We start from the raw sequence: 18,105 nt of genomic DNA, 5'->3' as shown, positions 1-18,105 counted from the left end.
GATTATGACTGGGAGGACTCCTCAAACTGGGAGGGTGACTCCTAGTCACATTCAGGAGTTTCTATGTTGATAGATGCAATCAGGGAAACTCTGCAGTTACAGCAGGCAGCTACACCAGAGACTGGCGCAGTTACAGATGGCGGCTATGCCAGAGATTAGCGTAGTTTCATGAGGCAGCTATGCCAGAGACTAGCGCAGTTACAGGAGGCAGCTATGCCAGAGACTAGCGCAGTTACAGGAGGCGGCTATGCCAGAGACTAGTGCAGTTACAGGAGTCGGCTATGCCAGAGACTAGCGCAGTTACAGGAGGCGGCTATGCCAGAGACTAGCGCAGTTACAGGAGGCGGCTGTGCCAGAGACTAGCGCAGTTACAGATGGCGGCTGTGCCAGAGACTAGCGAAGTTACAGGAGGCGGCTATGCCAGAGACTAGCGCAGTTACAGGAGGCGGCTATGCCAGAGACTAGCGCAGTTACAGGAGGCGGCTATGCCTGAGACTAGCGAAGTTACAGGGGGCTGCTGTGCCAGATACTAGCGCAGTTACAGGAGGCGGCTATGCCAGAGACTAGCGCAGTTACAGGGGGCGGCTATGCCAGATACTAGCGCAGTTACAGGAGGCGGCCATGCCAGAGACTAGCGCAGTTACAGATGGCGGCCATGCCAGAAACTAGCGCAGTTACAGGAGGCGGCCATGCCAGAGACTAGGGCAGTTACAGATGGCGGCTATGCCAGAGACTAGCGCAGTTACAGGAGGCGGCTATGCCAGAGACTAGCGCAGTTACAGATGGCGGCTATGCCAGAGACTAGCGCAGTTACAGGAGGCGGCTATGCCAGAGACTAGCGCAGTTACAGGAGGCGGCTATGCCAGAGACTAGCGCAGTTACAGGAGGCGGCTATGCCAGAGACTAGCGCAGTTACAGGAGGCGGCTATGCCAGAGACTAGCGCAGTTACAGGAGGCGGCTATGCCAGAGACTAGCGCAGTTACAGGAGGCGGCTATGCCAGAGACTAGCGCAGTTACAGGAGGCGGCTATGCCAGAGACTAGCGCAGTTACAGATGGCGGTTATGCCAGAGACTAGCGCAGTTACAGGAAGCGGCTATGCCAGAGACTAGCGCAGTTACAGGAGGCGGCTATGCCAGAGACTAGTGCAGTTACAGGAGGCGGCTATGCCAGAGACTAGCGCAGTTACAGGAGGCGGCTATGCCAGAGACTAGTGCAGTTACAGGAGGTGGCTATGCCAGAGACTAGCGTAGTTACAGGAGGTGGCTATGCCAGAGACTAGCGCAGTTACAGGTGGCGGCTATGCCAGAGACTAGTGCAGTTTCTTTTTTTAAACGTAAGAAGAAACATGTTTTGGTTTTCCCAGAATTTTCTTATTTTGAGGAAATAGTAAAGGGATCCTGGTTAAAACTGAATTAAAAATGTCATATTCCGAAAAAATAAGTGTCTTTATCCTATTGCAGAAGAGGATACCAATGAATGGGAAATACCACCCATGGTGGATGCTCCTATTGCTAGGTTGATTAGGTTCCTCACTACTAAGAATGAAGCTGTTCTAAAATCTTTATTCACCTTGTCAGGAGCATCGCTTCGGCCAATTCTGGCCAGCGCCTGGGTGATTGAGGCTATCTGTCCCTGGATGAATCGGATGATTACTGGTTTTCAATCCGGGGATAAATCTGAAGCTAACTCCTTATCTGATCAGATTTCTGAAGCTCTAACCTATATAGATGACGCTTTATTAGATCCTGTTCAGATACAGTCTCATATTTCAGCCTTAGCTGTTTCTGCCAGGCGTTCGCTTGGCTTAAAACATGGAAGGCAGACATAGAATTAAAACATGCTCTAGAGGCATTGTCTTTTGAAGGAAGGACTTTGTTTGGTCCAGAATCAACAAAAATTATTTCACAGGTTACAGGAGGTAAAAGTCCTTACCTTCTTGTAACTACACCTAAAACAAAAACTCCTAGGTTTTGTTCCTTTCGGAATGAAAGTAAGGGAAGATTTCAGGCTTTCCAAGGTGCACCTAGAGGTCTCCAAAGAGGGACCTTTAGGAGACGAGGTGGTTCCGGCACCAGCCGACCTGCAGCTAAGCCAGCAGGGAGATCCACATGACTGTCACGGGACTGGGAGCCGTCCTCTGGAGGGAAGTCACTTACTCAAATTCCAGGAAACTTGGATTCAATACAATCCATATTTATGGGTAAGTCATATAGTCACCAGAGGTTACATTTTGGATTTTGAGGGTCCTGTTCCAAGAAGGTTCTTTTCAACTCCTCCCTGTTGATGGTTGCAGAAAGGAGGCTCTCATGCTGACAATTTCTGTGCTTTCCATGTCCAGAGAAATTATAAAATTTCCAGCACTACAGGTAGTTCTGGGGTTTTACTCCAATCTTCTCTTAGTAGACAAACCGGACAGGTCATTCTGACCCATTCTCAACCTCAGGGAGTTAAATGCTTATCTTCACTTGGAGAAATTCAAGATGGAGTCAATAAGGTCAGTCATTTGTTCTATTGTAAGATGAAGATTTTCTGGCTTCCATAGATATCAAGGATGCCTACCTACCTCCATATTCCTATATGGCGGGATCATCAGCATCTACTGCGGTTTGCAGAGGAGCATCGACATTTTCAGTTTCAGGCTCTGCCATTTGGTTTGGCCATCGCTCACGGAGTATTTACAATGATATTCCTACTCAGGAGAGAGGGAATAAATGTGTTGGCTTATCTAGACGATTTGTTGCTCCCTTAATAGCTCTACTGAAACAACATATTCAGATTAAATTAGGTATGCTCCAGAGATTCGGCTGGATCATCAACTTTCCCAAATCAAATTTAATTCCATCTCAGAGGATGGTATTTTTGGGTCTTCTCGTGTCATAGAGTGTTTCTGCCACAGGCAAAGATTCAGGATCTTCAATCCAGAATAATGATCATTTACAGCTATCTCATATCTCTGTTCTAAGGGCTATGCAGGTAATGGGGAAAATGGTAGCTTCATTAGAAGCTGTTCCTTTTGCCAGATTTCACACCCAATCTCTACAGAACCAATTGCTTCATTGATGGATAAAACCACACCCTCGATTAAACAGTCAGATGTTATCTCTGCAGATCCGGCAGTCTCTCCGCTGGTGGCTGCAGGATGCAAATCTGAACCAGGGTTGCCAATTGTCAGTAAAAGCCGTTGTCACCACAGATGCCAGCATTACAGGCTGGGGGCAGTGGTTCTGGACAGACTTGCAGGGTGTATGGTCTGCCCAGGAAACTGCTCTTCCTATCAATATACTGGAACTAAGGGCAATTTGATATGCATTCATTCAGGCTCAATGCTATCTAAATAATTTACCAGTATGAATGAAATCAGATAATGCCACAGCAGTTGCATACATAAACAAGCAGGGTGGCACATGCAGCTTACTGGCAATGAAGGAGGTTTCTCACATTCTTCATTGAGCAGTAAATTGGGTTCCAGTTATTTCAGCAGTTTACATTCCAGGGGTGGACAACTGGGAGGCAGACTTCTTAAGTCACCACAATCTGCATCCAGGGGAATGGGAATTACACCAGGAGGTGTTTGCAGAATTTTTTGCCAGATGGGGATCTCCAGAAATAGATTTAATGGAATCTCATCTCAACATGAAGCTTCCAAGGTATAGATCTTGGTCCTGGGATCCTCAGGCATCTCTGGTGGATGCCATGACAGCACCTTGGCTGTTCCAGCTGGGTTACATATTTTCACCTTTGCTAATGTTACCAAGGGTAATTCACCGAATTCGATAGGTAGGCCAGACGGTTTTTCTGGTGGCTCCAGGTTGGCCGGGTCATCAGTGGTACACAATTCTTTGGACCATGTTGGCAGACGTTCCCTTTGTGGAGAAGCGCCCGTGTGTGGTTCTTCTTTTCTATTTTTCGTGTTTTGTTAAATTATGTGGATGTGGTGATATCCAGACAGGATTGAGACCTATTTGGGCTGCTGAGCACAGATTGGTTGAAACCCACTAGCTTTGTCTTTTATTCAGATGTTCTATTTTATCTGCCTCCACGTTCAGATCTGTTGCTTCAGGGCCCATGCCGTCACAGCAATTTGCATGGCTTGGCTTTGACGGCATGGTTCTTGAATCCAAAATTCTGAGGACCAAAGGGTTTGCAGAATCTGTTGTGAAAACCATGATACAGGCTTTTAAACCAGTTACTTCCCAGATTTATCATCGTATATGGAAAATAAATATTTCTTGGTGTGACCAACACAAGTTCATGCCTGAAATATTCCAAATATCCTCACCTCTTGTACTTTTGACAAGAGGGATTGGGTAAGGGTCTGAGATTGTCCTCTCTTAATGGACAAATTTCGTCCCTGTCGACTCAAAGGAAATTGGCCACTATTCCAAAAGTTCAGACCTTCTTACAAGGAGTTCTTCGCATGCAGTCTCCTTATATACCTTTAGTTTTGGAGGCACCATCGAGCCTTTGGAGTCTGTAGAATTGTGATATCTCACTCTGAAGGTGGTTTTCCTTTTGGCCATTGCCTCGGCCAGGTGGTTATTGGAATTAGCGGCTCTGTCCTATAAAGCTCCGCTTATTATTTTTTTATTTTTTTTTTCCGCTTTCTGCCAGGATTCAGTGACTAGTGAAGCTTCTTCCTTATCACTGTTGGATGTGGTACATGCGTTACGCATTTACTTGGACCGTACTGTGTCTTTGAGGTGTACAGAATCATTGTTGGTGTTGATTGATGCACCAGAGAGGCTGGCCTGCTTCAAAATGGTCCATCGCTAGATGGGTCGCTTCTGCTATTAGGCAGCAGGCATATTTGTCCTCCAATGTGACAGTTCCGGCCTCAACTCGATGCATGCTGTCAGAGCCTATTTTTTACCGCTTCCATACATTTGGCGCAAGCGATGCCAGTGATGGGCGGAGAATTCTTATTTTTCAGTCCCATGATTCTGTAATATTTTGAGAGGTAGAACAAATGGAAGCATTACCCCAGTGACCCATCTTTATATTACACCCAACCAGCTCAATATCTTTGGTTTATCACCCTAATGCAAGCCTGGCCAACCTGTGGCTCTCCAGCTGTATGAAACTACAAGCCCCAGCATGCCCTACCACAGTTTTGCTATTAGGGAATACTAAAACTGGCAGGCAATGCTGGGATTTGTAGCTTCAAAACAGCTGGAGAACCACAGGTTGACCAGGCCTGTCCTAATCAGTCACAGTGACTGGCTTATTACATATCAGCCTGCCGCACATAATAACGTGTCACAGTGACTGGCTTATTACATATCAGCCTGCTGCACATAATAACGTGTCACAGTGACTGGCTTATTACACATCAGCCTGCTGCATATAACGTGTCACAGTGACTGGGTTATTACATATCAGCCTGCTGCACATAACGTGTCACAGTGATTGGCTTATTACATATCAGCCTGCCACTCATGATAACGTGTCCCAGTGACTGGCTTATTACATATCAGCCTGCTGCTCATAATTACGTGTCACAGTGACTGGCTTATTACATATCGGCCTGCTGCACATAATAACGTGTCCCAGTGACTGGCTTATTACATATCAGCCTGCTGCACATAATAACGTGTCACAGTGACTGACTTATTACATATCAGCCTGCTGCACATAACAACGTGTCACAGTGACTGGCTTATTACATATCAGCCTGCTGCACATAATAACGTGTCACAGTGACTGGCTTATTACACATCAGCCTGCTGCACATAATAACGTGTCACAGTGACTGGCTTATTACATATCAGCCTGCCGCACATAATAACATATCACAGTGACTGGCTTATTACACATCAGCCTGCTGCACATAATAACGTGTCACAGTGACTGGCTTATTACATATCAGCCTGCCGCACATAATAACATATCACAGTGACTGGCTTATTACATATCAGCCTGCTGCACATAATAACGTGTCACAGTGACTGGCTTATTACGTATCAGCCTGCTGCACATAATAACGTGTCACAGTGACTGGCTTATTACATATCAGCCTGCTGCACATAATAAAGTGTCACAGTGACTGGCTTATTACATATCAGCCTGCTGCATATAACGTGTCACAGTGACTGGGTTATTACATATCAGCCTGCTGCACATAACGTGTCACAGTGATTGGCTTATTACATATCAGCCTGCCACTCATGATAACGTGTCCCAGTGACTGGCTTATTACATATCAGCCTGCTGCTCATAATTACGTGTCACAGTGACTGGCTTATTACATATCGGCCTGCTGCACATAATAACGTGTCACAGTGACTGGCTTATTACAGATCAGCCTGCTGCACATAATAACGTGTCACAGTGACTGGCTTATTACATAGCCTGCTGCTCATAATAACGTGTCACAGTGACTGGCTTATTACATATCAGCCTGCTGCACATAACGAGTCACAGTGACTGGCTTATTACATATCAGCCTGCTGCACATAATAACGTGTCACAGTGACTGGCTTATTACATATCGCCCTGCTGCACATAATAACGTGTCACAGTGACTGGCTTATTACATATCGGCCTGCTGCACATAATAACGTGTCACAGTGACTGGCTTATTACACATCAGCCTGCTGCACATAATAATGTGTCACAGTGACTGGCTTATTACATAGCCTGCTGCTCATAATAACGTGTCACAGTGACTGGCTTATTACATATCAGCCTGCTGCACATAACGTGTCACAGTGACTGGCTTATTACATATCAGCCTGCTGCACATAATAACGTGTCACAGTGACTGGCTTATTACATATCGGCCTGCTGCACATAATAACGTGTCACAGTGACTGGCTTATTACATATCGGCCTGCTGCACATAATAACGTGTCACAGTGACTGGCTTATTACACATCAGCCTGCTGCACATAATAACGTGTCACAGTGACTGGCTTATTACACATCAGCCTGCTGCACATAATAACGTGTCACAGTGACTGGCTTATTACACATCAGCCTGCTGCACATAATAACGTGTCACAGTGACTGGCTTATTACATATCGGCCTGCTGCACATAATAACGTGTCACAGTGACTGGCTTATTACATATCAGCCTGCTGCATATAACGTGTCACAGTGACTGGGTTATTACATATCAGCCTGCTGCACATAACGTGTCACAGTGATTGGCTTATTACATATCAGCCTGCCACTCATGATAACGTGTCCCAGTGACTGGCTTATTACATATCAGCCTGCTGCTCATAATTACGTGTCACAGTGACTGGCTTATTACATATCGGCCTGCTGCACATAATAACGTGTCACAGTGACTGGCTTATTACAGATCAGCCTGCTGCTCATAATAACGTGTCACAGTGACTGGCTGGCTTATTACATATCAGCCTGCTGCACATAACGTGTCACAGTGACTGGCTTATTACATATCAGCCTGCTGCACATAATAACGTGTCACAGTGACTGGCTTATTACACATCAGCCTGCTGCACATAATAACGTGTCACAGTGACTGGCTTATTACACATCAGCCTGCTGCACATAATAACGTGTCACAGTGACTGGCTTATTACACATCAGCCTGCCGCACATAATAACATATCACAGTGACTGGCTTATTACATATCAGCCTGCTGCACATAATAACGTGTCACAGTGACTGGCTTATTACGTATCAGCCTGCTGCACATAATAACGTGTCACAGTGACTGGCTTATTACATATCAGCCTGCTGCACATAATAACGTGTCACAGTGACTGGCTTATTACATATCAGCCTGCTGCACATAATAACGTGTCACAGTGACTGGCTTATTACACATCAGCCTGCTGCACATAATAACGTGTCACAGTGACTGGCTTATTACACATCAGCCTGCCGCACATAATAACATATCACAGTGACTGGCTTATTACACATCAGCCTGCTGCACATAATAACGTGTCACAGTGACTGGCTTATTACATATCAGCCTGCTGCACATAATAACGTGTCACAGTGACTGGCTTATTACATATCAGCCTGCTGCATATAACGTATCTCAGTGACTGGGTTATTACATATCAGCCTGCTGCACATAACGTGTCACAGTGACTGGCTTATTACACATCAGCCTGCTGCACATAATAACGTGTCACAGTGACTGGCTTATTACACATCAGCCTGCTGCACATAATAACGTGTCACAGTGACTGGCTTATTACATATCAGCCTGCTGCACATAATAACGTGTCACAGTGACTGGCTTATTACACATCAGCCTGCTGCACATAATAACGTGTCACAGTGACTGGCTTATTACATATCAGCCTGCTGCATATAACGTGTCACAGTGACTGGGTTATTACATATCAGCCTGCTGCACATAACGTGTCACAGTGATTGGCTTATTACATATCAGCCTGCCACTCATGATAACGTGTCCCAGTGACTGGCTTATTACATATCAGCCTGCTGCTCATAATTACGTGTCACAGTGACTGGCTTATTACATATCGGCCTGCTGCACATAATAACGTGTCACAGTGACTGGCTTATTACAGATCAGCCTGCTGCTCATAATAACGTGTCACAGTGACTGGCTGGCTTATTACATATCAGCCTGCTGCACATAACGTGTCACAGTGACTGGCTTATTACATATCAGCCTGCTGCACATAATAACGTGTCACAGTGACTGGCTTATTACACATCAGCCTGCTGCACATAATAACGTGTCACAGTGACTGGCTTATTACACATCAGCCTGCTGCACATAATAACGTGTCACAGTGACTGGCTTATTACACATCAGCCTGCCGCACATAATAACATATCACAGTGACTGGCTTATTACATATCAGCCTGCTGCACATAATAACGTGTCACAGTGACTGGCTTATTACGTATCAGCCTGCTGCACATAATAACGTGTCACAGTGACTGGCTTATTACATATCAGCCTGCTGCACATAATAACGTGTCACAGTGACTGGCTTATTACATATCAGCCTGCTGCACATAATAACGTGTCACAGTGACTGGCTTATTACACATCAGCCTGCTGCACATAATAACGTGTCACAGTGACTGGCTTATTACACATCAGCCTGCCGCACATAATAACATATCACAGTGACTGGCTTATTACACATCAGCCTGCTGCACATAATAACGTGTCACAGTGACTGGCTTATTACATATCAGCCTGCTGCACATAATAACGTGTCACAGTGACTGGCTTATTACATATCAGCCTGCTGCATATAACGTATCTCAGTGACTGGGTTATTACATATCAGCCTGCTGCACATAACGTGTCACAGTGATTGGCTTATTACATATCAGCCTGCCACTCATGATAACGTGTCCCAGTGACTGGCTTATTACATATCAGCCTGCTGCTCATAATTACGTGTCACAGTGACTGGCTTATTACATATCGGCCTGCTGCACATAATAACGTGTCACAGTGACTGGCTTATTACATATCAGCCTGCTGCACATAATAACGTGTCACAGTGACTGGCTTATTACATAGCCTGCTGCTCATAATAACGTGTCACAGTGACTGGCTTATTACATATCAGCCTGCTGCACATAATAACGTGTCACAGTGACTGGCTTATTACATAGCCTGCTGCTCATAATAACGTGTCACAGTGACTGGCTTATTACATATCAGCCTGCTGCACATATCGTGTCACAGTGACTGGCTTATTACATATCAGCCTGCTGCACATAATAACGTGTCACAGTGATTGGCTTATTACATATCAGCCTGCTGCACATAATAACGTGTCACAGTGACTGGCTTATTACATATCAGCCTGCCGCACATAATAACATATCACAGTGACTGGCTTATTACATATCAGCCTGCTGCACATAATAACGTGTCACAGTGACTGGCTTATTACATATCAGCCTGCTGCACATAATAACGTGTCACAGTGACTGGCTTATTACATATCAGCCTGCTGCATATAACGTGTCACAGTGACTGGGTTATTACATATCAGCCTGCTGCACATAACGTGTCACAGTGATTGGCTTATTACATATCAGCCTGCCACTCATGATAACGTGTCCCAGTGACTGGCTTATTACATATCAGCCTGCTGCTCATAATTACGTGTCACAGTGACTGGCTTATTACATATCGGCCTGCTGCACATAATAACGTGTCACAGTGACTGGCTTATTACAGATCAGCCTGCTGCACATAATAACGTGTCACAGTGACTGGCTTATTACATAGCCTGCTGCTCATAATAACGTGTCACAGTGACTGGCTTATTACATATCAGCCTGCTGCACATAACGTGTCACAGTGACTGGCTTATTACATATCAGCCTGCTGCTCATAATAACGTGTCACAGTGACTGGCTTATTACATATCGGCCTGCTGCACATAATAACGTGTCACAGTGACTGGCTTATTACATATCGGCCTGCTGCACATAATAACGTGTCACAGTGACTGGCTTATTACACATCAGCCTGCTGCACATAATAACGTGTCACAGTGACTGGCTTATTACATAGCCTGCTGCTCATAATAACGTGTCACAGTGACTGGCTTATTACATATCAGCCTGCTGCACATAACGTGTCACAGTGACTGGCTTATTACATATCAGACTGCTGCACATAATAACGTGTCACAGTGACTGGCTTATTACATATCGGCCTGCTGCACATAATAACGTGTCACAGTGACTGGCTTATTACACATCAGCCTGCTGCACATAATAACGTGTCACAGTGACTGGCTTATTACACATCAGCCTGCTGCACATAATAACGTGTCACAGTGACTGGCTTATTACACATCAGCCTGCTGCACATAATAACGTGTCACAGTGACTGGCTTATTACATATCGGCCTGCTGCACATAATAACGTGTCACAGTGACTAGCTTATTACATATCAGCCTGCTGCACATAATAACGTGTCACAGTGACTGGCTTATTACATATCAGCCTGCTGCATATAACGTATCACAGTGACTGGGTTATTACATATCAGCCTGCTGCACATAACGTGTCCCAGTGACTGGCTTATTACATATCAGCCTGCTGCTCATAATAACGTGTCACAGTGACTGGCTTATTACATATCAGCCTGCTGCACATAACGTGTCACAGTGACTGGCTTATTACATATCAGACTGCTGCACATAATAACGAGTCACAGTGACTGGCTTATTACATATCGGCCTGCTGCACATAATAACGTGTCACAGTGACTGGCTTATTACACATCAGCCTGCTGCACATAATAACGTGTCACAGTGACTGGCTTATTACACATCAGCCTGCTGCACATAATAACGTGTCACAGTGACTGGCTTATTACACATCAGCCTGCTGCACATAATAACGTGTCACAGTGACTGGCTTATTACATATCGGCCTGCTGCACATAATAACGTGTCACAGTGACTAGCTTATTACATATCAGCCTGCTGCACATAATAACGTGTCACAGTGACTGGCTTATTACATATCAGCCTGCTGCATATAACGTATCACAGTGACTGGGTTATTACATATCAGCCTGCTGCACATAACGTGTCCCAGTGACTGGCTTATTACATATCAGCCTGCTGCTCATAATTACGTGTCACAGTGACTGGCTTATTACATATCGGCCTGCTGCACATAATAACGTGTCACAGTGACTGGCTTATTACAGATCAGCCTGCTGCACATAATAACGTGTCACAGTGACTGGCTTATTACATAGCCTGCTGCTCATAATAACGTGTCACAGTGACTGGCATATTACATATCAGCCTGCTGCACATAACGTGTCACAGTGACTGGCTTATTACATATCAGCCTGCTGCACATAATAACGTGTCACAGTGACTGGCTTATTACACATCAGCCTGCTGCACATAATAACGTGTCACAGTGACTGGCTTATTACACATCAGCCTGCTGCACATAATAACGTGTCACAGTGACTGGCTTATTACATATCGGCCTGCTGCACATAATAATGTGTCACAGTGACTGGCTTTTTACATATCAGCCTGCTGCACATAATAACGTGTCACAGTGACTGGCTTATTACATATCAGCCTGCTGCATATAACGTGTCACAGTGACTGGGTTATTACATATCAGCCTGCTGCACATAACGTGTCACAGTGATTGGCTTATTACATATCAGCCTGCCACTCATGATAACGTGTCCCAGTGACTGGCTTATTACATATCAGCCTGCTGCTCATAATTACGTGTCACAGTGACTGGCTTATTACATATCGGCCTGCTGCACATAATAACGTGTCACAGTGACTGGCTTATTACAGATCAGCCTGCTGCACATAATAACGTGTCACAGTGACTGGCTTATTACATAGCCTGCTGCTCATAATAACGTGTCACAGTGACTGGCTTATTACATATCAGCCTGCTGCACATAACGTGTCACAGTGACTGGCTTATTACATATCAGCCTGCTGCACATAATAACGTGTCACAGTGACTGGCTTATTACACATCAGCCTGCTGCACATAATAACGTGTCACAGTGACTGGCTTATTACACATCAGCCTGCTGCACATAATAACGTGTCACAGTGACTGGCTTATTACATATCAGCCTGCCGCACATAATAACATATCACAGTGACTGGCTTATTACTTATCAGCCTGCTGCACATCATAACGTGTCACAGTGACTGGCTTATTACGTATCAGCCTGCTGCACATAATAACGTGTCACAGTGACTGGCTTATTACATATCAGCCTGCTGCACATAATAACGTGTCACAGTGACTGGCTTATTACATATCAGCCTGCTGCACATAATAACGTGTCACAGTGACTGGCTTATTACACATCAGCCTGCTGCACATAATAACGTGTCACAGTGACTGGCTTATTACATATCAGCCTGCCGCACATAATAACTTATCACAGTGACTGGCTTATTACATATCAGCCTGCTGCACATAATAACGTGTCACAGTGACTGGCTTATTACATATCAGCCTGCTGCACATAATAACGTGTCACAGTGACTGGCTTATTACATGTCAGCCTGCTGCATATAACGTATCACAGTGACTGGGTTATTACATATCAGCCTGCTGCACATAACGTGTCACAGTGATTGGCTTATTACATATCAGCCTGCCACTCATGATAACGTGTCCCAGTGACTGGCTTATTACATATCAGCCTGCTGCTCATAATTACGTGTCACAGTGACTGGCTTATTACATATCGGCCTGCTGCACATAATAACGTGTCACAGTGACTGGCTTATTACATATCAGCCTGCTGCACATAATAACGTGTCACAGTGACTGGCTTATTACATAGCCTGCTGCTCATAATAACGTGTCACAGTGACTGGCTTATTACATATCAGCCTGCTGCACATAATAACGTGTCACAGTGACTGGCTTATTACATAGCCTGCTGCTCATAATAACGTGTCACAGTGACTGGCTTATTACATATCAGCCTGCTGCACATATCGTGTCACAGTGACTGGCTTATTACATATCAGCCTGCTGCACATAATAACGTGTCACAGTGACTGGCTTATTACATAGCCTGCTGCTCATAATAACGTGTCACAGTGACTGGCTTATTACATATCAGCCTGCTGCACATAATAACGTGTCACAGTGACTGGCTTATTACATAGCCTGCTGCTCATAATAACGTGTCAGAGTGACTGGCTTATTACATATCAGCCTGCTGCACATATCGTGTCACAGTGACTGGCTTATTACATATCAGCCTGCTGCACATAATAACGTGTCACAGTGACTGGCTTATTACATATCAGCCTGCTGCACATAATAACGTGTCACAGTGACTGGCTTATTACATATCAGCCTGCCGCACATAATAACATATCACAGTGACTGGCTTATTACATATCAGCCTGCTGCACATAATAACGTGTCACAGTGACTGGCTTATTACATATCAGCCTGCTGCACATAATAACGTGTCACAGTGACTGGCTTATTACATATCAGCCTGCTGCATATAACGTGTCACAGTGACTGGGTTATTACATATCAGCCTGCTGCACATAACGTGTCACAGTGATTGGCTTATTACATATCAGCCTGCCACTCATGATAACGTGTCCCAGTGACTGGCTTATTACATATCAGCCTGCTGCTCATAATTACGTGTCACAGTGACTGGCTTATTACATATCGGCCTGCTGCACATAATAACGTGTCACAGTGACTGGCTTATTACAGATCAGCCTGCTGCACATAATAACGTGTCACAGTGACTGGCTTATTACATATCAGCCTGCTGCACATAACGTGTCACAGTGACTGGCTTATTACATATCAGCCTGCTGCACATAATAACGTGTCACAGTGACTGGCTTATTACATATCGGCCTGCTGCACATAATAACGTGTCACAGTGACTGGCTTATTACACATCAGCCTGCTGCACATAATAACGTGTCACAGTGACTGGCTTATTACATAGCCTGCTGCTCATAATAACGTGTCACAGTGACTGGCTTATTACATATCAGCCTGCTGCACATATCGTGTCACAGTGACTGGCTTATTACATATCAGCCTGCTGCACATAATAACATGTCACAGTGACTGGCTTATTACATATCGGCCTGCTGCACATAATAACGTGTCACAGTGACTGGCTTATTACATATCGGCCTGCTGCACATAATAACGTGTCACAGTGACTGGCTTATTACACATCAGCCTGCTGCACATAATAACGTGTCACAGTGACTGGCTTATTACACATCAGCCTGCTGCACATAATAACGTGTCACAGTGTCTGGCTTATTACACATCGGCCTGCTGCACATAATAACGTGTCACAGTGACTGGCTTATTACATATCGGCCTGCTGCACATAATAACGTGTCACAGTGACTGGCTTATTACATATCAGCCTGCTGCACATAATAACGTGTCACAGTGACTGGCTTTTTACATATCAGCCTGCTGCATATAACGTGTCACAGTGACTGGGTTATTACATATCAGCCTGCTGCACATAATAACGTGTCACAGTGACTGGCTTATTACAGATCAGCCTGCTGCACATAATAACGTGTCACAGTGACTGACTTATTACATAGCCTGCTGCTCATAATAACGTGTCACAGTGACTGGCTTATTACATATCAGCCTGCTACACATAACGTGTCACAGTGACTGGCTTATTACATATCAGCCTGCTGCACATAATAACGTGTCACAGTGACTGGCTTATTACATATCAGCCTGCTGCACATAATAACGTGTCACAGTGACTGGCTTATTACATATCAGCCTGCTGCATATAACGTATCACTGTGACTGGGTTATTACATATCAGCCTGCTGCACATAACGTGTCACAGTGATTGGCTTATTACATATCAGCCTGCCACTCATGATAACGTGTCCCAGTGACTGGCTTATTACATATCAGCCTGCTGCTCATAATTACGTGTCACAGTGACTGGCTTATTACATATCGGCCTGCTGCACATAATGTGTCACAGTGACTGGCTTATTACATATCAGCCTGCTGCACATAATAACGTGTCACAGTGACTGGCTTATTACATAGCCTGCTGCTCATAATAACGTGTCACAGTGACTGGCTTATTACATATCAGCCTGCTGCACATAATAACGTGTCACAGTGACTGGCTTATTACATAGCCTGCTGCTCATAATAACGTGTCACAGTGACTGGCTTATTACATATCAGCCTGCTGCACATATCGTGTCACAGTGACTGGCTTATTACATATCAGCCTGCTGCACATAATAACGTGTCACAGTGACTGGCTTATTACATATCAGCCTGCTGCACATAATAACATGTCACAGTGACTGGCTTATTACATATCAGCCTGCCGCACATAATAACATATCACAGTGACTGGCTTATTACATATCAGCCTGCTGCACATAATAACGTGTCACAGTGACTGGCTTATTACATATCAGCCTGCTGCACATAATAACGTGTCACAGTGACTGGCTTATTACATATCAGCCTGCTGCATATAACGTGTCACAGTGACTGGGTTATTACATATCAGCCTGCTGCACATAACGTGTCACAGTGATTGGCTTATTACATATCAGCCTGCCACTCATGATAACGTGTCCCAGTGACTGGCTTATTACATATCAGCCTGCTGCTCAGAATTACGTGTCACAGTGACTGGCTTATTACATATCGGCCTGCTGCACATAATAACGTGTCACAGTGACTGGCTTATTACAGATCAGCCTGCTGCACATAATAACGTGTCACAGTGACTGGCTTATTACATAGCCTGCTGCTCATAATAACGTGTCACAGTGACTGGCTTATTACATATCAGCCTGCTGCACATAACGTGTCACAGTGACTGGCTTATTACATATCAGCCTGCTGCACATAATAACGTGTCACAGTGACTGGCTTATTACATATCGGCCTGCTGCACATAATAACGTGTCACAGTGACTGGCTTATTACACATCAGCCTGCTGCACATAATAACGTGTCACAGTGACTGGCTTATTACATATCGGCCTGCTGCACATAATAATGTGTCACAGTGACTGGCTTTTTACATATCAGCCTGCTGCACATAATAACGTGTCACAGTGACTGGCTTATTACATATCAGCCTGCTGCATATAACGTGTCACAGTGACTGGGTTATTACATATCAGCCTGCTGCACATAACGTGTCACAGTGATTGGCTTATTACATATCAGCCTGCCACTCATGATAACGTGTCCCAGTGACTGGCTTATTACATATCAGCCTGCTGCTCATAATTACGTGTCACAGTGACTGGCTTATTACATATCGGCCTGCTGCACATAATAACGTGTCACAGTGACTGGCTTATTACAGATCAGCCTGCTGCACATAATAACGTGTCACAGTGACTGGCTTATTACATAGCCTGCTGCTCATAATAACGTGTCACAGTGACTGGCTTATTACATATCAGCCTGCTGCACATAACGTGTCACAGTGACTGGCTTATTACATATCAGCCTGCTGCACATAATAACGTGTCACAGTGACTGGCTTATTACACATCAGCCTGCTGCACATAATAACGTGTCACAGTGACTGGCTTATTACACATCAGCCTGCTGCACATAATAACATGTCACAGTGACTGGCTTATTACATATCAGCCTGCCGCACATAATAACATATCACAGTGACTGGCTTATTACTTATCAGCCTGCTGCACATCATAACGTGTCACAGTGACTGGCTTATTACGTATCAGCCTGCTGCACATAATAACGTGTCACAGTGACTGGCTTATTACATATCAGCCTGCTGCACATAATAACGTGTCACAGTGACTGGCTTATTACATATCAGCCTGCTGCACATAATAACGTGTCACAGTGACTGGCTTATTACACATCAGCCTGCTGCACATAATAACGTGTCACAGTGACTGGCTTATTACATATCAGCCTGCCGCACATAATAACTTATCACAGTGACTGGCTTATTACATATCAGCCTGCTGCACATAATAACGTGTCACAGTGACTGGCTTATTACATATCAGCCTGCTGCACATAATAACGTGTCACAGTGACTGGCTTATTACATGTCAGCCTGCTGCATATAACGTATCACAGTGACTGGGTTATTACATATCAGCCTGCTGCACATAACGTGTCACAGTGATTGGCTTATTACATATCAGCCTGCCACTCATGATAACGTGTCCCAGTGACTGGCTTATTACATATCAGCCTGCTGCTCATAATTACGTGTCACAGTGACTGGCTTATTACATATCGGCCTGCTGCACATAATAACGTGTCACAGTGACTGGCTTATTACATATCAGCCTGCTGCACATAATAACGTGTCACAGTGACTGGCTTATTACATAGCCTGCTGCTCATAATAACGTGTCACAGTGACTGGCTTATTACATATCAGCCTGCTGCACATAATAACGTGTCACAGTGACTGGCTTATTACATAGCCTGCTGCTCATAATAACGTGTCACAGTGACTGGCTTATTACATATCAGCCTGCTGCACATATCGTGTCACAGTGACTGGCTTATTACATATCAGCCTGCTGCACATAATAACGTGTCACAGTGACTGGCTTATTACATA

At 44.7% G+C, this 18,105-nt stretch overlaps 1 protein-coding gene across 1 annotated transcript in view; it reads left to right on the top strand.

Moving 5' to 3' along the window:
• Positions 1-1,986: 1,986 nt before the first annotated feature.
• Positions 1,987-18,105, top strand: part of LOC148502486 (uncharacterized) — a 28,374-nt gene continuing 12,255 nt past the window's right edge. Inside the window, exons 1-2 of the mRNA XM_088449790.1 lie at positions 1,987-2,202; positions 2,341-2,496. Of these exons, the coding sequence (XP_088305916.1) occupies positions 1,987-2,202; positions 2,341-2,496 (372 nt within the window). The remainder of the gene's footprint in view (positions 2,203-2,340; positions 2,497-18,105) is intronic.

The sequence above is a fragment of the Taudactylus pleione genome, unplaced genomic scaffold, assembly GCF_031769625.1.
Source record: "Taudactylus pleione unplaced genomic scaffold, aTauple2 ptg000495l, whole genome shotgun sequence".
Lineage (NCBI taxonomy): Eukaryota > Metazoa > Chordata > Amphibia > Anura > Myobatrachidae > Taudactylus > Taudactylus pleione.
The sequence above is the reverse complement of the archived record's forward strand: the minus strand, read 5'-3'. Positions and strand labels throughout refer to the sequence as shown.